General features: G+C 40.6%; 1 protein-coding gene across 3 annotated transcripts in view; it reads right to left on the reverse strand.

The window, feature by feature from the left end:
- Nucleotides 1-27,071, reverse strand: part of RASGRF2 (Ras protein specific guanine nucleotide releasing factor 2) — a 245,172-nt gene that overhangs the window by 82,380 nt on the left and 135,721 nt on the right. For all 3 annotated transcript variants that reach the window (XM_082621256.1, XM_082621255.1, XM_082621257.1), the window contains 2 exons: nt 21,137-21,262; nt 18,504-18,593 (listed from right to left, as the gene is read on the reverse strand). In XM_082621256.1, coding sequence (XP_082477382.1) covers nt 18,504-18,593; nt 21,137-21,262 — 216 coding nt within the window. The remainder of the gene's footprint in view (nt 1-18,503; nt 18,594-21,136; nt 21,263-27,071) is intronic.

The following is a 27,071-nucleotide window of genomic DNA, read 5'->3' on the forward strand; positions in this document are numbered from 1 at the left end:
TGGAAGATTTTGTGAAGCACTGACATTATTTACTCTTTAAATGTTTGGTAGAAATCACCTGTGAACCCATCTAGGTCTGGGATTTTCTTTTGGGGAAGATTTTGAGTTAATAATTCAATTTCTTCGTCTGTAGTATAAAGTCACCCTATTTCTGAATCTGACAGCTTTGTACTGGGAAGGGAGTCATATACCACCAAAAAACTTACCCACCTATACCTGAACAGAAAATGGATAACCTGAATTTGGATATCCTTTTCTTTTTTAGATATGTTAAACCATTTCATACTTTGACAAAAAGAGTATTGAGGATTTTAGCGACAGCTTCAAATTATTAGCAATAATTGTCCAAAGGCTGAGTTTAGTACTTATAATCTTTATTTGAATTTGAACAAAAATACCTCTTCGTTCCATAGATTTAGTATTGCATCTCAAGATCCTTCTAACTAGAGAAGAATCCAGTGTTTCCAGTACTTCAACATAAATGAATAAAGTCTTATAATCATTATGCATAAAAATTAATCAGGACTGGAAAACATCATAAACCGAACTGAACGACAATGGAGACTATTCTGGAGCATATACATGATCATAGCACCAGTATGGCTAAGTCCAACCCCGGATATGGTCCAAGACAGTACCTATGAAAATCATCCACGGGAATGTCAGTTCCAGCAGCTGGACCTGTGATAGACTAGCATGGCAGCTGCAGTGTCAGGGGAAGTCTCAAGGAAACCTTACCTAAGAAAATACCAGAACTTACCACAGTAGGTGAAATAAAGCTATTCAGTCATATTGGAGATATTCTCCTTGATCCCAGACTTCCTGCCTTTCCAATCTCAGAATTCTCTCTATCCGAAAGAACCATCTCTTTCTGGCACAGGACAAACAAACGGTAGGATTGTGTCAATAAGCATGAAACACCAGGAAATGGGGGTTAATTCATTTGTCATCCTGCAACCTACACTACAAATTTGTCTTCATGTAGCCCCTTTCCTTCTGATTATCACTGTGCTGGAAAAAAGTAAGTTAATTCTCAAAGTTCCAGCAAATTAGACACGACTATTCCTTTTTTAGTGATGAGGAAACTGATGCCCAAAAGAGCTAGTAAGTGACTTAACCCGGAACTTGCGGGTAACACAACAGGCAATCAGGGCACCAGCCCCTCAAGCCACTGAAAAGTACAGCCAGTGCATGAAAGCAAACACCATGTCAGATGACCTCGCCTTTGATGATGGCAACATTTTGCACAAGATTTGTTTGCTGGGATGTGTGACACTTTCAGGCTAGAAGGTTGCAAGTGTAATTTTCATTATTAAGACACCAGTTCCCTATGGACCGAAACTGAATTTCCCTTGGACTCTACCCAGAATGGAGCCCAGGCAAATGCCTTCTGACTCGCAGTGTAGCCAGGGATTTGCCTCAAGCCCTTTCCTAAATGACATGAGGCATAAGTAAATAAGCTCAGGGGACATCTCTCTAGGGGTGAGAGGGGCTGGACAAGCTCATCTGGGAAGTGCGTTAGTCCCTTCTCTTTGGTTCTCCCCACTTAGATTTCTTACTGACACCTAACACTTAACTAATTGTGAACTGAGATCATTATACTGTTAACTCAGTCTTTCAGGCCTTGGACGTGCAATTTAACCATCTGCATGGCTTCTCTTTTTCACGAGGTACTATATATAGTCCATCAAAAATGTCTACATTGACATTTCTCAGACTCCTCCCCCTTCTGGAACAGTCCAGTGCAAATCCTAAAGCATCTCCTACTATTACTACTATAAAAACATACTGGTGAGCTGCTCACCTCTTCTTTCCCCAGTTACCTGTCATAATACATAAGAGTCAGCTGTAGTGGATACCATCATATAGCACAGATTCATGTAACAAAGTTATTTCTAAGTCTCTTGATTGTGCCCAGAAACTACACTCCTTTTATCAGATGACTATGGGATGACACACAATTAATACTCTTTTGCAGTTATTTTACTAATTCTTGTCCCTATAAAAGTAGTCAGTAGGGGGCATGGTATCCATGTATGTGTGCATGTGTATGTATGCATGCTCACACATGCGTGCACATAAGTGAGACCGGAAGAGACAAAGAGAATAAATGGATGACAGGAGAATGCATTCATCTGAATTCAGCTCCGGCTTGTTATGATGACAGGGGCTGGAGATCTAATGGTAAACACAACAGTCCCTGTTCTCAAAAAGCTTATGAATCTTGTGGAGGAAACAGTCAATAATAACAGCGGGAAATATTCATTGAGGGCTTAGCTGGTTCCAAATGCTAAGAACTGCACATAGATCATCTCCTCTAATCCTCATGACAACTCTGTGAGGGAGGTACAATCATTACTCTCACTCTTCTCAAAGATGAGAAGAATCAGACTTAGAGAGCCTGCCCTAGATCACACAGCTTAGACGAGTGGCAGAACTCAGATACAGGTTTATTTGACACCAAAATCCACTCTCTTAACCACTTTCAATCCTGACTCCTTGGAGAATCAGTCATAACTGCTCTCACCGATACCCCATTCTCTCTAAGGCCCGCATGGCCCCTGTTCCCTGAATAACTTCTTTTCCCACAGCCAGATCACCAGACACCAGCAATCAGAGGCCACTTCTCCAGTAAGCACTGTTCTCCGGACGGGACACTCAGCCTTTCTTCCCACACTCAATGTGATAAAAACAGAAGCTCGAATTCTCAGGCCTGTTAACTCCCACCAAGAGGGCAAGAGGGCTTCTTAATTGCATCCTCCACCCATCTGACAGCTCCACGTGAGACCAGACACTCTGAGTGTACCACCGATCCCAACCGAATTGTTTTCCACAGGAAACAGCCTGAGTATTCTCAAAACCCAGATTGGAATTCCACTAAAGGTGGCAGGGCAATACTAAAAGCCATCAAACTGTATGCTTTAAATGGGTGAGTTGTATGGTATATAAAGTATATCTCAGTAAGGCTGTTTAAGAATTTTAAAATGACAGGGCAGCCAATCCTTGAAAATCAAAGGCTTCTATCTCTAAGTCACTATCGAAGGTAGTTGAATGGCAGAATGTATTTCAAGGAAATGCATGGGCATGGTCGGTGGATTTTAAAATGATAAAGTAAGTAAGTAAAATCTGGTTGGTGAGTTCAGGGTTTTCTTCTATTTGCCATGATATTTATCTGAAGAAATGTTTAGGAGAACAAATATGTTCAAATCCCTAAAAAATGTCTTTCTGTGTGTCAATCAGTATCCAAAAACCAGCCTCAAGGATGCTTTGGTGGTAGTCCCTGAGCCCTGTTGGGGAATTAAATACAAACTATGAAACACACAAAGGAAACCAGGAATAAAAGGCAATCTTTAAAACTTCCTATGTATAGGAAGTGACTGAATCTGAGAGGGAAGGAAACTGAGATTCATATTTGAAGATGGTTAATAATTAAAATCATTAAAGAATTAATTAATTGGATACCAACTAATTTTCAACTGTCCCTTGACATTTCAGAGGTATGGCTCTGAAATACCACTTTACAAAAGTAACCTGGTTTAATAAAATGAGCACTAGACCAGGAGTCCAAAGACTTGGACTCAGGGCCTATGCCTTCAATTTCTAACCGCCCGTAAGTCACTTCACCTCGCTGAGCCTGTTTCTTTATATATTAGAAGAGGAAGATAATATCTACCTCTCCACTTCCCAGCCTGGTTGTGATGGACACACATGCTGTTGTATAAAAGGGCTTTGAAATTGTAAGGCAGTATACAAACGTGAGGTGTAGGTCTTCATAAACCCATACTGCTAGGACAGAAAAAAAGGAATGAGAACATCACTTACAAATCTTTAACACTGCAGTGAGCAAGGTAAGCCAGGTGGAGGCAGGAAACTAGCCTTTGCTAAGACTGTTAGCTTCCGTGCCTGCCGCTAAAGGGGACTGTGGCTTGTTTTCCACACAACCCACAGGGATCAAGAGAACTGACTCTGGTAGCATATTTGCCAGATGAAGCTTTATCCTGACTAAGATGCTCTGTTTTGAATTAATTCTGAATGGCGTACAGGATCTTGAAAATTAGAAACAAGCCCAAATAAAAGTCTATAAAGTGGAGGAGGACTATAGGCAGGTTAACATCTGCACTGTTGCCATTCGAATGTGATACATGACTAAACATCGAGCCTCAGAGTCCTTACAGCTGGTGATCCAATACAGTAAGTCCCCTACATACGAACGAATTCCATTCCGAGAGTGCATTCATAAGTCCAATTTGTTTGTAAGTCCAACAAAGTTAGCCTACGTACCCAACTAACACAATCGGCTAGATAGTACTGTACTGTAATAGGTTTATAATCCTTTTCACACAAATAATACATAAAAAACAAACAAAAAATAAAGACAACAGTTTTAATCTTACAGTACAGGACCTTGAAAAGTACAGTAGTACAGTACAATAGCTGGCATACAGGGGCTGGCACTGAGTGAACAGGCAAGAAGAGTTACTGACTGGAGGAGGGAGAGGAGGTGGGAGATGCTAGAGCTGAAGGATCGTCAGCAATAGGGGACGAAGGGCAAGCTGCAATTTCACTCACGCCTGACGCTGATGTACAGGTTCTGGTTCCTTGCTGGATTCAATTCTATCTACCCTCTTGAAAAAACGATCCAGTGATGTCTGGGTGGTAGCTCTTTTTTTCTCGTCATAGATGACATGGTAGCACTGGATTGCATCCTGAATGGCTGCTGTAGGTTCATATACATTCTACATTCGGGTCCTATGCCTCAGAAACTAACAGTACCTTCTCAAATAAAGAAAACCCCCTTGCCATTTCCTACGTCATGAATATCTTCGGTTCTTCAGTTACTACTTCCTCTTGTCTCTCTTTGTCCTTTCTCTGGGCCTCCAATTCCTGGCGCTTCTTAGTAGTACCAGCTACATCACCGTTGCTTTTATGCTTGCTTCCGGACATCCTGGGCTTGAAATAAAGACACTGTACTACTGTATTCTATACAGTACTGTACAGTAAAGTACACAAAAGCACAACCACTTACAGAGGATGCACGCACATGACAATGTACACCAGACATGTGAACTAACTTATGTGACTGGACATACAAATGCACGTTTGCATCTTTGAAAGTTAGCATCTTGAAGGTTCCTATGTAGAGGACTTCCTGTAATATCTAAAAAAGGAGCTGTTTGCCCCTCCATGACTATTTGTTACACTTATTAAAAAAAAAAACAGACATGCATGCAAAATTTATCAGGATACTATTATTTACCTCTATTTCAACAAGTCTATTTCGGGTTTTCTGTAGGTTTATAGCTTCTGATTTTGTAAGACACTGAAATATACTTTGTCTAAGACTTTCATCACTTCTCCTTCTGATGCACGTGTCGAAATCTTAGTAATGTTAATTTACTCCAGCATGACAGACACTGCCTCCACTTAATGTAAAACCAGCCAAACTGCTAAGACTATAACACACATCAGGAAGTGTGCGACCATAGGAATAATGTGCAGATACAGAGGAAAACGCTGTCTCAAAGTCAAAAACAAAAAAAGCTCCAAAAACCTATGTTCAGAAAACTGACTAATTGGAAGAGTGAATGCATGAAATACTTTGAAACTATATTAACTTTTTCTTTCAGGGTCATGTACTGAAGGCTTATTATTTTGCTAATGTGACATTTTTTCTGGGTTTTCAAGTCCAGAATTTAATAACCAATAATTATACTGATTATTATCAGTATCCTAGAGTTTACATCTTGATCATTTGAAATTTACTTTATGCCTGTTCATCTAATCTCCTCAATGAGATTGTCAGTTCTTAGAGAGTAGAGGCAATGCCTCGTATTCTATTTTTATCTTTCCACAATACCTGGTATGGCATAGCGTGTACACAGAAAGACCTATATAACTAATTGAAGATTAAGCAAAATCAAATAAACTTGTTCATCATTTAATCCAAAGAGTGGGAAAGAATAATGTTTTTAATTCAGGCAGAGATTTCTGAATCTTGATACCAACCTCTCTGATGAACAATCGGATTTAGACCTTTTGTTTAAAAAATCCAAAGCAGCTGACGTTTCTAGGAACCTTTCCAACAGAGCTGGGTAGTAAGGTCAGTGGCAGCTAGACTTCCCACCTGCTCCTACTCCCCAAAATTTCTTTGGAATCCCCATGCCACCAAAGCCCTTCCCTAATATCATTGGCCCAGTTTCTAGTCACAGCATCTCAAGAGCCAAGTTTCAGTCCCAGAATCACAAAGTCAGTGTTTAGAGAATACAAACCACCTACCAATGAGGAATTCACTAGCTTCTTTAGAGCTTTGTCTTCGTCTTCTAAATGCCCCATAGTTCCAGGAGACCAGCTTCTCTGCAAAGGGGCCTCAAACTGGGACACTCCACCCCGCTGGGTAGCTGAGACGCTAGGGTGAGTGTAATGTGTCACATAGGCCAGCTTCAATTTCATCTTAAAATGATAATTACAATTTTAAATTCAGCATTACAGACAGACAATAGCTACACAGGGAGGCTCCTCTCCGTTTGCAGAAGAGAGTAGAGCCATTAAGTCCCTTCCTATTGCTAAGCAACAGTTGTGTTCAAATCAAACTGCTCTCAGCTCTTGAACAGTAGGAAAATAAGTCTATTCAATTCAGAGCACTACAGGTGAAGGGAGCAGAATAGGTAGATTTAAGCTACATGTTAATTTTAGATATATTCTTTCCATTTCAAAAATTTGGGGGGAAATAAGCACAGGGTGTTCTGTCCTGTAGGAACAGCCCAGACATGTTTCTCTTTCCAATATGAAAATATGCTCCCTAAGCGCAATTTGATTTTGAATAATTTCACCAAGGTTTACTGGCAACCATGATACCACCTGTAGTAGCTATCTATCACTGCACAACAGATCACCCTGAAATTTATGGGCTGAAAATAACAAACATTTATTATTGCACAGTTTCTTTAGGATGAGTTTTTGGAAGTGGCTCAGCTGGGTGGCTCTGGCTCAGGGTGTCTCACAAGGTTGCAAGCCAGATGTCCACCAGGGCTGCAGTCATCCAAAGGCTCAAGTGGGGCTGGAGGGCTCACTTTTAAGCTCATGCATGAGGCTCTTGGCAGGAGGCCTACTTTCTAGTTTCTAGCTGGTCTCATGGGCCTCTCCTCATGATATGGAAGCTTGTTTCCCCCAGAACAAGTGATCTGAGAGAGACTGACCAAAACAGAGGCCACTATGCCTTCTGGTGACCTAGGCTGCAAAGTCACACATGATCACTTCTGCTTAATTTTATTTGTTAGAAGCAAGTTACTAAGTTCTGCCAACACAAAAATAAAGAGAAATTAAGCCTCACCTCTTGAAGGATGGAGTATGAAAGAATTTGTGGACACATTTTTAAAACCACCAGACCACCCACCAGAAACGTTCATGTCCTTTTCCAAACGAAATGGCAGCACTGTAGAAACCCAGAGAGTGAAGTTCTAGCTCTGCCTTATCTATGTAAGGCAGAGGCTGGGATTGGTAATAGATCCTGTCAGTTCTTTTCATTAGCCAGATGATATGATTCAAATCTGCCACCTACTACCTACGTGACCTTAGGTGACTTACTTAACTCTCTGTATCTTAATTTCCTCAACTGGAAAATAAGTATAATAATAGTAATATTATTATACTCATTTACTAATATATTCATTATATGAATAATACTATTAATTATATATAATAGTATTATTATATATTAAATATATAATAATACTATTATTAGTATAATGAGTACATTATACTCATTATACAAGTAATAGTAACTACTTCACATATTAGTTAACATATGTAAAGCTTAGAACGGTGCTTGGTATATAGTACACCCTATAGAATTATGTAACTTTATTGTTGTTGCTTTTGTCATGTTGATAATAAGTTTATAATTGCACACACAAATGCCCAACAGGGAAGCATAGGACAGGGGTCTGCAAGATGTGAGTGCAACTCTGAGAGGCCCTCTGCAAAAACTACCCACAATTATGATGTAGTCACAAGATAAAACAGGCTAATTACATGTTATTAAGTTGTGTCTTCAGGTCTTCCTAGCACTTGTGAAGCCACAGGCTACAAATGCCAGTTAGATAAACAACACTGGAAAAAAAGCCCATATTCTGTGTCTTTCTTACAAGTTTACTCACTAAATAGCTAAACTATTTAAATAGAGCTGAGTGCTCTCACAAATCCAGAAAAAAACAGACAGCGGGGTACATCTATGACATTAACGTAATTCATGGTACTCAATATATTACTGCAAATTTAATCCAATTCTCAATACAGAGATAAATGCTTCCTCTGACCAGGTTATATCATTGTACTAAGACCCTAGTTTCTGCGACCCTGTGAAAGAAATCACAGACCCTTCAATGTTGTTAGCTAAGTAAGAATCTACCCACAGATGACTAATTTCACTCAGGTTCATCTCTCTGGAGTTACTGTGCTGCTGTATCTGTCAGGTGAATGCCAGGTGGACAAAGAGGTGGAAAGAAGATGGCAAGAAATGGGTATGTTGCAGATGAAGACAGGATCAAGAATTAGTAACAAAATTATGTAACTCAGGTTTCCCAAGATCTTGTTCTTTTTGAAATAAATGTGGGATTAGAGGCGATATCAGGGCAAAGAAAGAAGCAGTTTGGTAGTGGGCAGATCTGAGCCTCATTCTCAGGCACTATGGGAACCTGGGCCAGGCCCCCCAGCACTCTGGGTCTCACACTTGTTTCAAAATCTGTAAAGTAAGAAAGACAGTCCCCCAAATCCCTTCCATGGTGAAGGGGTGATAATGAGGCATCCTCCAGATCTTTGTGATAAGATTACCCTGTGAAAGCCAAAGTAGTCAAGCCACAGTGGACAAGAAGAGATGGACTTCCTATAAAATAGCCTGGCCAAAGGAATAGGAAGTAGTTTTGGGGAGAGAAGACTGAGGAGATTCAGGAGTCCATTGCTAGCATTGAGGTATGTCTCAGAAACTCTTATCTGGATCAACCTACAACTCCAGCTGTAAATGATTACAGTAACTCTGAGGTCACATACTGGTGGCTCACGGCCAATTGTGGTCCACAGAAGTATTCTGCTTGGCTGGACAGTATTTTTTTAAAGAGTATGGATTCACTTCCAACATTTAAAAATAGGAGATTTCACATAAATATCCAGATTTCTGGTTTTTCTTTAAAAAAGAAAAGAAAGCAAGAAAACAGATCTGACGGCCCTAGTCTGTATTCTGTCATGGCAAAAACCAGGGGGAGCTGAGCAGTGGCTGCCCCTTTTTCACATGGTATCAGCCCTCCATTCCCCCCTTCGGTTACCTGCCTGGCCCTGAAATGGATGAAACTGTACTGCAGTCAAGTAGCAATGAAGCAATGTGAGCGAATCAAAAAAGTGAAAAGGCACAATCAACTGCATTGTACCTTTGCTGAGGAGATATAGTAATAGAGGAGAATGGTCTGTGTGGAGCTCAGGAAAGGGCAGCACAAAGAAGGAGAACTTGGCAATGCAACATGGTCAGGAAGGAGGGTGCTCAGGCCAGCTGGAACAAGGATTTGGGTTTGCTTGAAAGGCTTATCGAAAACACATGATGGGCAGAGGAAGTGCTCCATGTGATCTGGCTTGCTGTGGGCATCCTCCCAGGAAGAGAGTGCAATGACCCCCTGACATGAGCATCCCTAGCTGCTTTGCAGGCTCATACTAGTTAAGAGGGATACATTAGGAGTTTGGGATTAGCAGATACAAACTACTGTATATAAAACAGATAAACAACAAGGTCCTACTGTATAGCACAGAGAACTATATTCAATATCTTGTAATAACCTATAATGAAAAAGAGTATGAAAAAAGAATATATATATTGAATATATATATTCACTTTGCTGTACACCAGAAACTAACACATTATAATCAACTATACTTCAATAAAAATAAAAACTTTATAAAAACGATGTAACTTCTCGGTTCCAAAATTTTAATTTCAGTTCGTGTGTGTGTGTGTGTGTGTGTGTGTGTGTGTGTGTATGTGTGTCTAAAATTAGACTGGAATCCATTAGCACAGAATATCTTTCCATTTCTTTGTGCCTTCAATTTCTTTCAACAATGTCTTATGGCTTAACATTGTTAAAATGTCCATATTACCTAAAGCAATCTACAGATTCAATGCGATCCCTATCAAAATCCCAACAATATTTTTCACAAAACAGGACAAAAAAAATCCTCAAATTTATACAGAACCACAAAAGACCCCAAACAACCAAAGCAATCCTGAGAAAAAAAACAAAGCTGAAGGTATCACACTCCCTGATTTCAAATTATACAACAGGCATGCCTTGGAGATATTGTGGCTTTTGTTCCAGACCATGGCAAAATAGCAGATATTGCAATAAAATAAGTAAGTCACACAATTTTTTTGGTTTCTCAGTGCATATAAAAGTTATGTTTACATTACACTGCAGTCTTTTAAGTGTGCAGTAGCATTAGTTCTGAAAAAATAATGTATATACCTTAATTAAAAACACTTTACTGCTAAAAAGTGCTAACCGTCACCCGAGCCTTCAGCAAGTCATAATCTTTTTGCTGGTGGAGGGTCTTGCCTCAATGTTAATGGCTGTTGACTGACCAGGCTGGTGGTTGCTGAAGGCTGGAATGGCTGTGGCCATTTTTAAAAATACGACAACCAAGAAGTTTGCCACATCGATTGACTCTTCCTTTCGCCAACAATTTCTCTGTATCATACAATGGTGTTTGAGAGCATTTTACCCACAGCAGAAAACTTCTTTCAAAACTGGAGTCAGTCCTCTCAAACCCTGCTGCTGCTTCATCAACTAAATGTATGTAATATTCTAAATCGTTTGTTGTCATTTCAACAATCTTCACAGCATCTTCAAAAGGTGTAGATCCCACCTCAAGAAACCACTTTCTTTGCTCATCCATAAGAAGCAGCTCCTCACCTGTTGAAGTTTTATCATGAGGTCACAGTAAGTCAGTCACATCTTCAGCCTCCACTTCTAATTCTAGTTCTCTTGCTATTTCTACTATATCTGCAGTGACTTCCTCCACTGAAGTCTTGAACCCCTCAAAGTCATCCATGAGGGTTGGAATAAACTTCTTCCAAACTCCTGTTAATGTTGACATTTTGAGCTTTTTCCATGAATCACAAATGTTCTTAATGACATCTAGAATGATGAATCCTTTCCAGAAAGTTTTCAACTTACCCTTCTCAGATCCATCAGAGGAATCTCTATCTATGGCAACTATAGTCTTATGAAATATAATTCTTACATAACAGGACTTGAAAGTTAAAATTACTCCTTGCTCTTACTCCTGGGCTGCAGAATGGATGTTGTATTTCACAGGCATGAAAATAACAATCTCGTTGTACATCTCCACCAGAGCTCTTGAGTGACCAGGTGCACTGTCAAGGAGCAGCACTATTTTGAAAGGAATCTTCTTTTCTAAGCAATAGGCCTCAACAGTGGGCTTAAAATATTCAGTAAACCATGGTGTAAATAGATGTGCTGTCATCCAGCCTTCATTGTTCCATTTATAGAGCACAGGCAGATTTAGCATAATTTAGCATAATTCTTAAGGGCCTTAGGATTTTCAGAATGGTAAATGAGCATTGGCTTCAACTTCAAGTCACCAGCTGCACTGGCCCCTAACAAGAGAGTCAGCCTGTCCTTCGAAGCTTTGAAGCCAGGTACTGACTTCTCTCTAGCTATGAAAATCCTAGATGGCATCATCTTCTAATAGAAGGCTGTTTCATCTGCACTGAAAATCTGTTGTCTACTGTATCCACCTTCATTAATGATCTTAGCTGGCTAGATCTTCTGGATAACTTGCTGCAACTTCTACATCAGCACTTGTTGCTTCACCTTGCACTTTTATGTTATGGAGACAACTTCTTTCTTTCAAGCTCATGAACCAACCTGTGCTCACTTCAGATTTTTCTTCTACAGCTTCCTCATCTCTCTCCACCTTCATAGAATTTAAGAGTGTTAAGGCCTTGCTCTAGATTAGGCTTTGGTTTAAGGGAATGTTGTGGCTGGTTTGATCTTCTATCCAGACCACTAAAACTTTCTCCATAAGAGCAATAAGGCTGTTTCGTTTTTTTATCATTCATGTGTTCACTGGAGTAGCACTTTTAATTTCCTTCAAGAACTTTTCCTTTGCATTCGCAACTTGGTTAACTGTTTGGTGCAAGAGGCCTAGCTTTCAGCCCATCTACTCTTTCAACATGCCTTCCTTAATAAGCTTAATCATTTCTAGCTTTTGATTTAAAGTGAGAGACATGCAACTCTTCCTTTCACTTGAACACTTAGAGGCCACAGTAGGGTTATTAACTGGCCTAATTTCAACATTGTTGTGTCTCAGGGAAACAGGGAGTCCCGAGAAGAGGGAGAGAGGCAGGAATGGCAGGTCGGTAGAGCAGTCAGAACACACTCAGCATTTATCTATTAAATTCACCATCTTTATATGGGTGTGGTTCATGGACCACCCCCAAATTAAACAGTAACATCAAAGGTTACTGAACGCAGGTCACCATAACAAGTATAATAAGAATGAAAAAGTTTCAAATATTGAGAGAATTTCCAAAATGTGACAGAGAGACATGAAGTGAGCAAATGCTGTTGGAAAAATGGTGCTGATAGACTTGCTCGACACACGGTTGCCAAAAACCTTCAATTTGTAAAAAAATACAGTATTTGTGAAACACAATAAAGCAAAGTGCAATAAAATGAGGTATAACTGTACAAAGCTACAGTAATCAAAACAGCATGATATTGGCATAAAAAAGACACAGATTAATGAAAGAGTTGAGAGCCCAGAATAAACCCACATATAGATGGACAATTACAATTTATGACAAAGGAGCAAAGAACATACAATGGGAGGAAGGATTGTCTCATCGATAAATGGTATTGGGAAAAAACTGGACGGTCATATGCTAAAGAATGAAACTAGGCCACTATTTTACTCCATGTACAAAAATCAACTCAAAATGGATTAAAGACTTGAATGTAAGACCTAAAATCATAGAATTCCTAGAAAAAAACATATGCAGTACACTTTTTAACATTGGTCTTAGCAGTATCTTTCTGGATATGTCTCCTGAGCCAAGGGAAACAAAAGCAAAGATAAACAAATGAGACTACATCAAACTAAAAAACTTCTGCACAGCAAAGGAAACCATCAGCAAAACAAAAAGACAACCTACTGAATGGGAGAAGATATTTGAAAATCATATATCCAATAGGGGTTTAATATCCAAAATATATAAAGAACTCATACAACTCAACAACAACAAAACAAACACCCTGATTAAAAAATGGGCAGAGGATCTGAGTAGGCATTTTTCCAAAGACATACAGATGGCCAGTAGGCACATAAAATGATATTCAATATCACTAATTATTAGGGAAATGCAAATCAAAACCACAATGATGTATCACCTCACACCAGTTAGAATGGCTATTCTCAAAAAGACAGGAAATAACAAGTGTTGGTGAGGATGATGAGAAAAGGGAACATTCATACACTGGTGGTGGGAATGTAAATTGGTGCAGCCACTATGGAAGACAGTATAGAGATTCCTCAAAAAATTAAGAACAGAATTACCATATAATCCAGCTATTCCATTTCTGAGTATTTATCCAAAGAAAATGAAGATACTAATTCAAAAAGACATATGCACCCCTATACTCAGTGTAGCATTATTTACAATAGCCAAGATATGGAAACAACCTAAGTGTTCATCAATGGATGAATGGATAAAGATGTAGTATATATGCACAATGCAATACTACTCAGCCAGAACAGAAAGATGAAATCTTGCCATTTGCAACAATATGGATGGACCTTGAGGGTATTATGCTAAGTGGAATAAGTCAGATGGAAAAAGACAAATGCTGTATGTTTTCACTCATATGAGGAATATAAAAAAATAAAATAAACAACCAAAAAGAATAAAATAAAATTAACAACCAAACCAAACAAAAACGAACATAGATACAGAGAAAAGATTAATGGTCACCAAGGGGAAGGGGACATGGGGGAGGGTAAAATGGGTAACGGGGGTCAACTGCATAGTGATGGATGGAAATTAAACTTTCCATGGTGAGCACACAGCAGTGAATACAGAAGTTGAAATACAATGTTGTACACATGATACTTAAAAATAAATAAAGAATTTAAAGTAAGACTTGGAATCACTGTTAACTTACATTTGGTTTGCCAAAGCTCTTTGTTTTTCATTAATAATAGTGATAATAATGTTTTCATTAAAAAATGTAAATGAGATATGTTCTGTCTCCCAAACTTCAACTAGCTATTTTAAGACATTTTTATTGTAAAATGGTTTTTATATATTTTGGGAAAAAAACCAATAAAAAATATGTCTCAAACTGGTTGTAGGAATGCTAAAACCAGAGAAGGAACAAATACACCTTCTCTATCTAGTTTAGTGATTCTCCATCTTGGCTCCACATAAGTATCACATAGGGAACTTTAAAAATCCTGATGCCCCAGATGTATCCAGACCAATCAAGTCATAATCTCTGGGGGTGGGACCAGTTATTGGTATTTTAAAAAGTGAGTCCAAGCCCAATCCACACCAAGCTCAGATCTACTATTGGCTACACAAGCCTGAGTGGTTTGACAGAGGAAAAAACAGATTATGAATTATCTATTTTACAAGTATGAAGTCACCACCAGTAAAGAACTCACTATTTCTCTAAGCAATTGTAACTGTGCCATTAATTTTCCTATAAATGCATTCAGTCATTCCTCTACTTTGTTAATTTACTCTGACTTGCATAGAATGGTAAAACCTATAATCTTTTCACAGATAATCAAGAGCTGCTTGTAGTATCTCTACTGCCATTATTTCTACTCTCATAAAAATAACCCACCTCACACTTTCATATTTCATTTTAGATCATTTCATAAACCTATCATTAATCCCAGAGCTTTAGGTATATAGTAAGCACCATGATATGCCCTGATATGTGTATTTATTGGATTTGCATTTCTATTCATATCATAACTATATCCAAACTGCACCTGCAGATTCCCTGTATCAGCAGCCATCTGAAAGGCACAGATTTTAATTCTACTTTCATGCAGAGCTCCTAAATTTGAGCAGATGCTTGAAAGTACATTTCAACCAGTGTGGTGGCTCATAAGACTCATTGTTTTTTGTCTCAATCTTGCATAGAGCTAAAACTTATAGAGTTAGCACTTATTTGACTGATTGATGATCACTGGTCCCACTCCCACCTCCACCCCGTGATCAAAATTTCCTAAAGCTGCTCTGATTCCAAGAATGATCAGGGCTGGACTCATAAACAGATTTACCAGGAAGCCAAGGAAGCTTAAGCCTCGGGGCCTCTCAATGTGTATGGGCCTCTTCCAAAGCCCTGGGAGGTGCTCTAAAGGTTTGTAATTTTATGTTCTTTTCCTTGAGGCAGACTGTGTAAGTGGTTAGACCCCACAAATCCCAGATCCATCCACAGTGGGCCTAATGTAACTTGGCTGCCAATCAGAAGGCAAGCACTAACTAAACTGTGAAATCTTTATAATGTGAAGTTAAGAAGAATTAATTGTGTCACAATCGTGCCCACAGATCAGGCTTTCCTTCCTCTCCAGCAGAGGTACTCCTGTTGGTCTACAAGAAAACGGAGCAAGACAAGGAAGGAGGAGACACCCATCTTTGGAAAGGACAGGCTCTAAGTCCTTAAAGAAACCAGAGGGGAAATTCCAGTCTTTTCCAGTGTGTGTGGAAATCAGGCAGGCTCAGACCCGAGGGGCGGGACTGGCAATCCTGAGTACATACGAGGCTACCTTCCACAGATAAATCAACTTTCTCTGACTTTACGGCATGCACATCTTATCTGGCCTCTTTGCGAAGAAAATTTTCTGTCCATCTTTTTGCTAAATTTAAATACCTTTTAATGCAGTAAAATTACCTTCTAAGCAATCATTAAAGAGAAATGGCTTACATGCAAATGCCTGCAGTGAATATTTGAAAGCATAATCACTAACTGACAGTTCTAACCCAGAGTTGCCAGATTCCTGTGTATTTTGATGGAAGTAGAGGTTGAGGGCAGGGAGGTGAGAGAGGATTAAAGCAAGAGGGAACCCGAGAAAGAGCCTGAAACATGAAAGCCCACTCTGCAGACCGCATGGCTTGGCTGGGCGGCACGTTGTTTCAGGCTATAAGCCACACACAGCAGAGCGGCACCACCAGGTGGTCCCATATTGCAGCCAGACAAGCAGACAGGAAGCCTGGAAAAATGGATGTGAGCATGAGATGTTCAATTATCTACACCTCCTTCCCTCCTGCTCACGTCTGCAGGCTCTCCACGTTCTAGTGTGCATTCGGGTCAGTAATTCCTGATTCAGAGAGTGGATACAAAGCCTGGTTTGAGACTTAAACATTAGGTAGCACTAGCTTCCTTCGGACACCTGTCTGTCTGGGTCTAGGGCATCTCTGGGCAGTAGCAGGCTCTCCTCTCCCTGAAGTCCAGATCATCTTCCTAGCACCTCCTCTCTTTCTACTCCGTGTTCACCTGCCCTAGTGGCCTATGAACCCGAGCCCTTCTGCCAAATTCTCGTAGGCAGGTGGACTCTCCTGTGGGGCTAGATCCATGGAGCAGCCGAGCCCCAGGGACGTACTGATCCTTACTCCAAAACGGACCCTCTTTCGTACCACCATTAGCCACCGAAACTGACCCCTGTGCAACTTGCTGCCTTGACAGCACGGCCACAGATACTGCCAAAGCCATCCTTTATGTCATTTATGTCTAAACTTGAATCATGTGGCTCTAGACCCCATGACAGGCAACATCAGCAGCAGTGTGATAAAAGAGGAGGACCAGGCCACCCTGCACCTAGCAGTGCTGGCTGTTGTCAGTCAGCAGTCTGCCCCTCCTCAGCTGGCTCACTGAGGAGAGCTTTCTTGCTAAGGCTCTTTCGGCTGCAGGGGAGAAGCAGGAACAGGCCGCAGAGCAGCAGCAGTGTTCGGATAGTGAGGAAGACCTGGCTGTTGTGGTTACTTTATCCTCTGGCCCATCAGGCATGGACAAGCCCAAGTCTGAAAGCCAGTCTCCGTTAGAACTTTGCTTCAATCTCAGGTGAAAAAAAGATACCTTCCCTGACCCAGCCTCCAGCAAATGGGGAAATGGTCTCATCCTGAACTGACCTAAAAACTATTCTCCCTTACAAACCATATTTAAATTAAGAGACCTGTGAGGAAGCTGTGTATTTCACTTTTTCCAAAGACAGACTAGCTTGTGAGAACAAAAGACAGAAGAAGGTCTTAGCAAATCACAGTGGATAACCAACTCTGCCGGAAATGTAGGGAAGCCTCCTTTATTATCTCATCAAAGAAATGTTCATTATTATAACATGTAGTCAACAACAGAAGCCGATTGGATTGAGAAGACATCAATACTATTACCATTACAGGATATATTGTGTTATACTGATGGGAATTGAGGGGAAGGTTCTGGGAATATTTGGGGTAAAGAACATCCTCAATTTGCCTGACCACATCCAGTGAAGTGTGTGTGGTAAAATATTTAAGATGTGGAATGTAGTCAAAGTGCAAAGATTTTCCATTCAGATGGGATATATATATATAGATAGATAGATAGATAGATACAGACATATATATAACTATGAATTACTATGGTAATTCATTTCCTTATAGTATATCTCTTTGTGCTTACTTCAAAGTTAGAAAGATTTCACACAGACAGTACCTACCAGTTACTATTGTTGAATATAGGTTCATAGGCTTTGGAAATGGACTTCTTTGTGGTAGGTGAGCAACGGCTAATTAACAAAATACACCAAAAATACACTCCCGGAACACAGAGAATTAGTTTAGGTGAAGATACTCACAGCAACAAGGCTGTTTAAACCACATACGGATATATTTTAACATAGCGTCCTCCTTGCACATGAGAGAAGAGGACAGACATCATGAATATAATTTTTCATATATTTAAAATACCGTGCTTTTAAGTACTTCTTTACCCTGAAGATTAACCGACAGCAACTCAGAAAGCATCATGGAGATACTGGAAATGAATTTTGAGTCCCCTAAAGCAATAGATCCCTCCCTCCTCCCCGCCCCCTCCACAAACCTTCCCTCCCACCTTGCATATGCTTTCAGCACTGGACTCAATTAAAAGGGAACCACGTGTTCTCGACAATTTGGCTAAAAAGGTTAAAGAACTCCATAAAGCAACATGAAAGAAATAATACATCCTTCTGATACAGAAGTTCTCAAAAGGGTTACGCACAGGCCACCTGTGTCAGACTCACCTGAAGGTGCTTATTTAAAAGACGGTATCACACCAAGATGCACTGACTTAGGGAGCTGGGAATCTGCATTCTTAAGAAGCTGCCCAGTGTATCATCAAGACGCTGGCAGGCAAGGACCACTGATTTACTATAAATTGCCATGTGTCTGCACTCAGCTGCTGGCCCCTACTCACCAGGTGGACTCCCATGTCCTGCTGCAGCTGTGGCAATTGCAAAAGCAGAAGCAGGCGAAACAGAGCAGTGGGAGTTGTCGGCGGTCTGTCCTGGTTATTTCAAAAGAATGGAAATGGCATAGTGAGGCAGTTGGATAATATAACTTAATAAAAATTCTCATTTTCATTCCAGCACTGGATGAATGCAAATACCCTGCGATGTCTTTATTAATAGGCAAATAACAAGATTCTATATTAGCAAGTCCATTCTAGGTATAGTCCCAAGAGAAATGAAAGCATACGTCTACACAAAAACTTATACATGAACATCCATAGCAGCATTATTCATAACAGCCAAAAAGTAAAAACAATCAAATGTCCACCAATTGGTGAAATGACAAACCAAACCAAAAATTCTCATACAAGGGAATATCATTTAACCACAAAAAGGAATGAAATACTAATACATACTACAACATGAATGTGCCTTGAAAACATCATGCTAAGTGAAAGTCAGTACAAAGAGTCACATATTGTATGATCTCATTTACATCAAGTGTCCAGATTAGGTAAATCCATAGAGACAGAGAGTAAATTAGTGGTTTCCAGGGGCTGGCAGGGAGATGGGAATGGGGAGTGACTACTAATGAGTACATGGTCCCTTAGTGGGGGAGGTGATGAAAATGTTCTGGAATGAGATAGTAGTCATGGCTGCCCAGCCTTGTGAATATATAAAAACCACTGAACTGTATATTTTAAAAGGGTGAATTTTATGGTATGTGAATTTTATCTCAATATAAAAAATATTTTTTAAAAATATCCCACATTTTACTGATGGAATTTTCTTCTCAAAATACCTTTAGAAGCAGATATGGGTTCTTAAATCAAAGGATGCACTCTGCAGCACCTTTTTGCAGCCCCTCTCACTCAGATACTTACACACAGCATTTGCTAATATTGCTGACAACCTCACTGTTTTTCTCACTCAGGCTTTTAGTGAAGATAGTTCACTGTGATTCTGTGATTTTTGATTAGTTTGCCCCTGAAGTTATATAGTCATGCTTAAAATAAATAAGAGGGGAAGCAAAGAGCTGCTTAATGTGCCCAAGCATGAAAGCAAAGAACAGCTCTACCCTCTCCTTCAGCAGTAGCGTGAAAACATTTGTGAAACAAGGTGGCAAGTAGACAGATGAACAGGCAAAATTCAGCTACACAGTGAGAAAATGTGTGATACTGTCCCCATTTGGATCCACCATATTATCACAGATTTTGGCTTTCTTCCTGTATCGCTGGGATTTAGTCAGATCAGGAAAGAAACAAAGGACTTGGTTAATCCACAAACAGGATGAGGATTTCCAAATGATGTTTATATAAATTAAAAAAAAATTTAATGAATATAAACATATGAAAGAGACTGTACTAAAACAGAGCTCTAATAATAGTAACCAAGTGGACAGCATTTAATCTTGCCTTGGTAAAGTTTTGCTTTCACAGACTTTGGCCTCAAACTCTTACAGGTTTAATGAACTCAAGGGAGTCTGTCCCACGTGGCAACGGTCAAAGAAGTTGCCAAGGCTTGGACTGACCAAGGCTCTAAGAAGAGTAAAGAGATTTGGCTAATTCCATAGTAGTCCTATAACAAGCCAGGGAATCTAGCTTGTTACCTTGGTTTTTCAGAACTATCCAAATTGCAGGGTGACCCATGACTGACCAGGAGCCCCAGAGGGCTAATATCCCTCAGGGCAAATCTGCTGACAACAGTCTGACCCAGACTAGCTTCTCTTGGAGGTGATGGCAATGAAAACAGCTTCCACCACGAGGCTAAGGCTGCAAATGAAATGACCATTTGGAGCCACGCACTCTATCTTTTGCTAAACTGCCTTACTTAAAGCAGGAGTATGAGAGTCAGAAAATGTCTACGTTTTACATGGGTTACTTAGGGTGAATCTGGTTTCATAATTGAATAATTTTCCCTTCCAACTTGAAATAATTGGCTTGAGGAGAAAAGAGGAAAACATTTCTAAAACAACTGTAATTCGGATATATTTATTTGAGCAATGAGGAGATAAAAGATTTCTGTCTTTTGCTCTGACAGTCTTCCCTCCAATTAGAAAACATTTGGTATATTCTAAAACAAATTATGGGATAATGTTTTATAATTTTCGTAACTATAGAAAAGATACCAGATTCTGCCACTAGCAATAACGAAGATTGGAGTCCCATGCAACTGGACTTTACTTTAGCTGAAACAGTGTTCTTAATAAGGTCCCCCCCGACAATTTTGTGTCCCAGATGAATCTATTTAATACAGACTACACTGGGATTCATGGTAAGGTATCAGAGTCTGGGAACATTTTGGTAAAACCAGCACTGAAATTCAATCAACTAGCAACTAAGAACAGGCTTCTCAATTCAGGTTACTCCATACAAAGCTCCGTGCAACGATGGGGTCAAATAAATATTGGTTATACCAATGACATACTCTCTAATCATTTATTTTCTACTACTTGGTCCTATAGTAAATTTGTTTCCCATTACTTTTCATAATCGAGACTAAAAATATTCGGGGAGTGAAACAGTAAGGCAAACAAAAGATTCAGGAGCTAGAATCATCCCTCGCTTGTGTGTTTCTGAGTCCCTTTCCGAGCGCTCACCTCCGGGCTGGCGGTAGCGGAGGTGCCGAGGAGTTGAGGGTGACCTGCAAGGTGAAAGTTCGGTGGCATCTGCCGCGGGGGAGCTTTCCACTCCTGCTCGGTCCACCGGCGCAGACTCTAGCACTGCTGTTTTAAAACATCATGAATTTTAACAACCAGGCCATGAATTCAAGAGCTTCTTGTCAGTATCATGCATGGAAACACAAAAGTTCATTACGGATAATAAGCATTTCATGTTAGTCTATATTTTTAAAGGACTTTATCATGAAAACGAGTCACTCTTCCTGGCGGAATGTTAACGACACGAAGTCTAACTGTGGCTCATCTCCACACCTGTCTTGCTGACCCTGCTGAGCCTGGTTGACCCTCCCAAGCCCCTTTTGTTCAACACAACAGATGTTACTGATAAAAAGAAGAGGATATGAAGTGGCTTCCCCGCCCTCCAGAATGTTTCTGCCTTCTTGGAGTGGGAAAAGAGGGACTTTTTCCAGATGGTAAATGAAAATTGGGACTTCATTAGTTCTTTGCCTGCGTTGCTCCCTTAAGACAATTAAAGGAGCCCCCCTGCCTAAGGATCTACAGCTGTACTGTCCAAAATGGTAACACGAGCCAAAAGTGGCTATGTAAATTTAAATGAAAACGAAATTTAAGTGAATATTTCACTTCCTCACTTGCACTGGCCACACTTCAAGTGTTCTGTAGCCCCGTGTGCTTAGTGGCTACAGTACTGAACAGCATTTCCATCCTCCCAGAAAGTTCTATTGGGTAGCCCTGTCCTAGAGCTACAGATCAGCAGGAAGCAAGTGGAAATTTTTACAATGAACAGTTGAGAGATTTTTAAGATAATTTGTGCCTCTTCACTGCAACTAACATCCCATGAGTAAAAGAAACAGTCCAGAGTCACATTTAAGCTATTACCACACCCCTTGAGCTAGCTTAGTAACCAGGTAAAATTACAACTTTGTGTGTGTTCTTTTCAGGAAAAGCACTGCAAAAATTTCATAAATTTCCAACAACTCTTCCAATTCTTTTTCCTTGGGCTTTTCATCAACTGATAAAAGCTGTGTCACCTCCACTAGTTTTCCATTTACCTGTCAGCAGAGCTACTCTCAACTCAACTCCCTTTACCATTCCATTCAAGATTTCACTCAACAAACTTGACAAAATCCCTAATGACTTCACATAAAGCCATTTTTACACTTGCCTGTGATTTACTCCCTTAGAAATATGGCCCCAAGTCAGCTCTTTTGAAAAACAAAGGGGCCAGGGAAGGGAAATGGTTAGAATCTTTCCTCAAATGACATAATTACAGTCAAGCTGGCAATGATGCAGGATGGAGACATAAAAATCAGTGCTTAGCTGTTAGTTTTATTATTTTCTAAATAACTCCCTCAAAATGCAGTAATAGAAGGCATCTGCTTTGCAAGAGCAAGCAGAATATCAAATGTATGTCCTTGGTCTGATTCAACCATTCATTCCTCTGAGGCAAATGAGCAAATCATTTAGTCAGCCATTACACCGAACCCAAAAAACTTCCCAGCGAGAGAGCTGGACAGGCCCCGAAAGTCCACTGAAAGAACAGGAAAGCAGAGAATAACGCTGTAAGCAAACGGGCACCTACAGAGAGGAGAAACCATGCCAGCATTGGGGGGTGGAAAGAAGCTTTTCTTTCTGGCAGGTTCACTTTCAGTCAAGTTCCATGCAAAGCAGCTTTGCCTGCAGAACGAGTGGGCAGATGTGGGCTCAAAACAAATGCTAAAAATTGGGAGCACTTTCAGCCCGCAGGCAGGCAATTTTCAAACTAAGAATACAGAAACAGACACTAGTGATGTGGGTCGTGCAGCGATGCTTAGACTGGTTGCACAGCCGTGGCCCAAGAGAACGCTGATGGGGTAAGAGACCCAAACACAGTGAGTGAGCTGCCCCATGGCTCTCCTTTCTTGCCTGCTGTCGGTTATGTTTTTTGTTGAGATCTCACCATTGGGTGGAATCTGGATGTGAGCTGGGCTGATATTTGTGCTTTTTAGAAAGACCCAGGATAGGAGAAAGTGGGGACTTCGTGGTAGGAAGAAAGAGGGGCACTAATGAATGTTGGGTGAGCCTGGAACAGATCTGGGGACTGGGTGGGGGTGAAACCAATTGCATTATTTTTCCCTCGGAAGTTCACAGTCTTGCTCATTTTGAGGGATATTTCCTATTTCTCTTCTTTCCCTTCATGTCATTTGAAGTTCTCTTGCCAGGAAATATTGCAAGGCTGGCATTATAACTGCAATGACAATAACACTGGACAAAGGTTACTAGCATTTTTCAAAGAGGGTACGCTGAAACTGTCTAGCTGGACAGCAGTGAGGGAGACCCATGACCTCAGTATGGGCCTAATGGTGAAGCTGATCTCGTGTAATGAGGTTTGTGGAGTTGCATCCTGAGGTGAAAAGCAGAAACTACAAACTCTTGGCACAGGGTTTCTTATTCAAGTCTGCCAGCTGTCTTAAGTGTTACCATTATGCAAAGCACATGCAAACATCTTTCAAATTAAAGACAGATCATTGTCTCCCTTTACTTTGCCAACGGGAATTTTCAAGACTAGATAGCAGAGTTAATACAGCAGCACTCTTGGCTTCTGTAGACATTCTGTGCATGCACGCGCGCACACACACACACACACAGACACAACTTGTCAGGCTGACACTGAAGTAAAGTGTTTCATCCATGACTTTTCTAGAACTATTCATGATCAGTATTGCCTATATACCAATGCAAAATAAAAGGGAAAACTAGATCTATAATTCCTTTGTTTCACCTTTTCAGAAAAATGCCAAAGAGCTCCCTAGACCCCAGTATAATTCTAAGCTTTCTATTCACAGTGTCTCCTTTATGAGGATCCACAGGATAAATTATTCTCAAGTCTCAGGAGCAAGAAAAGATGTGCCTGCACACCAATCTATTCTTAGCTTTCAATATGAATCACATAACTGATTACATTCAGAACCAAAATCAGTGACTTTAGGAACTGCAGAGGACCACACAGTACTCATTTGTTCACTAACCATACCCATGGCCTCATACGATTTTCCTCCATTGCCTGACTTCCTTATCTATTTTAGTTTTAACCCAGTGTACTGTGTGCCTCTTTGAACTGCCATCTTAAATGCTTTCAAGAACAAGATAGGAAGTAAATACATTAAAAATAATCAGAAGACGGCTACAGAAAGAGAAAAAAAATCAAGATGCAATGAGGTGGCCAAAAACAAAGTGTTTAATAGAAGGATTGCTGGAGGTGGGGCGGAAATCATGGTAAAAATGAGAGATAAAAGGGCACGTATTAGGGGGTAGACGTGACTAAGACACACGGGGCAGAGGAGTGGGCAACTCTGGAGATGAAGTTGGCTCTAATGGGCTTCAACAAGTGCCATGGGCCACACATGGACACAACCCTGGAGTGTCCCCACCTCCCACAGTGAGAGGAGCTCTGTATTTAACCTTGACCTGGGAACTGCAAAATCTTATTTCTACCCCACGAACCATGTGGATAAACGGACCCTTGAAATTCTAACTGCAAATCATCTGTTTGGGGAGAATCCAGTGGAGAAACACAGAGGCATTAAGCCCTCAACTTTGGCTATTTCTCTAATGTGAGAAAGAACCTACTATTTCTGCCACACCATTATTCATGGACCCTCTCCATCTGCTGGGCCCTGGTCAGAAATGATCTGAGCTGCTACGTAACAAGCTCTCTAGCTGATGCTAGCTGTGCCTACAATGATCCCTGATACCACCTCTGCCCAACACCTACGCTGACAAGTCTTTGCAGCCTTTGTCAGTGTCCTTCCCTGGGAGCTTGATCTGGTTCTTTCTCATTTATCTTGGTCTCCCCAAGTCTAACCTTCTTCCAGCTTATCATCCCTGGGGAAAAACTACTGGTTCCTACCAGTGATCACACCTCTATCTGAGACAACAGGCCAAACAGATGTTACGATGTGGCATTGGACCGACGCTATGCACTGTGGGCTTGGACTTCAAAGACCAGAACTAGGGAACTTGGTGACCACTGTGGAACAATCCACGTGTAAGTTAAAGTGTAAGAATTAATCAAGGTGGGTAATGGGCAGCTTGACTGAGGACCTTTAGAACTACGACACGTACTTAGTCTATAATGCAGAAAGGAATAGATTTTTCGTTTGCTCCTCTATTCAGGAAAAAAGTTAATACCTATACTACTAAGCATTAGCCAAATTAAAATGCAATCTCTGGGAAATTGCGAAAAAGGAGAAAGATTCTCACCATACTCCTGTTAGGAGGCCACTATCAAAAGAAAGAAAATATTAAGTGTTGGCAAGGATGAAGAGAAATTGGAACCCTGTACACTGTTGATGGGAATGTAAATGACGTACGTACTATCAAAAACAAAAATTTCCTCAAAAAATTAAAAATAGAATTACCATATGATCTAGCAATCTCACTTTTGGGTATATATGCAAAAGAATTGAAAGCAGGATCTTGAAGAGATAACTGCATACACATGTACACTGCAGTATTATTCACAGTAGCCAAGAGATGGAAGCAACCCAAATGTCCATCAATAGAGGAATGGATAAAGAAAATATGGAGTATATATACAATGGAATATTGTTCAGCATTAAGAAAGAAGAAAATCCTGGCACATGTTACAACACGGATGAACCTTGAGGACATTATGCTACGTGAAATAAGCCAGTCACAAAATGGCAAATACTGTGTGATTTCACTTATATGAGGCATATAAAATAGTCAAACTTGGGACTTGCCTGGTGGCGCAGTGCTTAAGAATCCGCCTGCCAATGCAGGGGACGTGGGTCAAGCCCTGGTCCAGGAAGATCCCACATGTCGCAGAGCAACTAAGCCCGTGTGTCACAACTAATGAGCCTGCGCTCTAGAGCCCGCGAGCCACAACTACTGAGCCCACAATGCACAACTACTGAACTCTGCGTGCCACAACTACTGAAGTCTGCGCGCTTAGGGCCTGTGCTCAGCAACAAGACAAGCCATCACAATGAGAAGCCCACACACCACAATGAAGAGTAGCCCCTGCTCACCGCAACTAGAGAAAGCCCGCACGCAGCAATGAAGACCCAACGCAGCCAAAAATAAATAAATAAAAATTTTTTTAAAGTAATCAAACCCATAGAAACAGAAAGAAGATAGTGGTTGCCAAGGGCTGGGGGGAGGGAGAAATGCAGAGTTGTTCCATGGATATAGAGTTTCAGTTTTGCAAGATGAAAAAGTTCTAAGTGTGTATTGCACAACAATGTGAATATACTTAACACCACTGAACTGTACACTTAATGGCTAAGATGGCCAAAAAGGAGGAGGAGGAAGAGGAGGATTCTTCAGTAGAGTTTTAAAAAGTTTACTAGATGCTAGAAAGCCCCAGGAAGACTAGTAGCAGGGTTTCCTCTACAGAGCTGCACATGGCGTCAAAACTGGACAAAAGCTGCCCCTTCGGAAGCATTGGTCACTCCTGCTCTCAGAAATGGGTTTCACCACTGGGGGTTACCATCAGCCCTTTGCTCATAGGTTCTCTTTGCCCATAAGTTTGCCTGTTTCCTCCGTCCAGCTGAGACAGGAAGGAAAAGGGCAGAGTACAACCCTTAACAGAATGACACAACCATGAAGAAGAACAGGTACCACAAAAACCAGTTAGAACCTACTAAGCCCAAGATGGTGGAAGATGTGACTCCCAGGAGACCTTGAGCCTCATTATACACTCATTGTAATGCATTAACACACTAAATGACACACCCACCAGTGCCACGACAGTTCCGAGGCTGATCATAAAAGGCCAAAAAGTGGGCGGTGGCCCAATTCCTGGAAATCTCTGCTCCTTCCCCAAAGTAGCTGGAATAATCCTCCCACTCGTTAGCCTATGAAATTACCCAGCCCATAAAAATTAAGGGCC

The sequence above is a fragment of the Mesoplodon mirus genome, assembly GCF_964341445.2.
Source record: "Mesoplodon mirus genome assembly, chromosome: 5".
Classification (NCBI taxonomy): Eukaryota; Metazoa; Chordata; class Mammalia; order Artiodactyla; family Ziphiidae; genus Mesoplodon; species Mesoplodon mirus.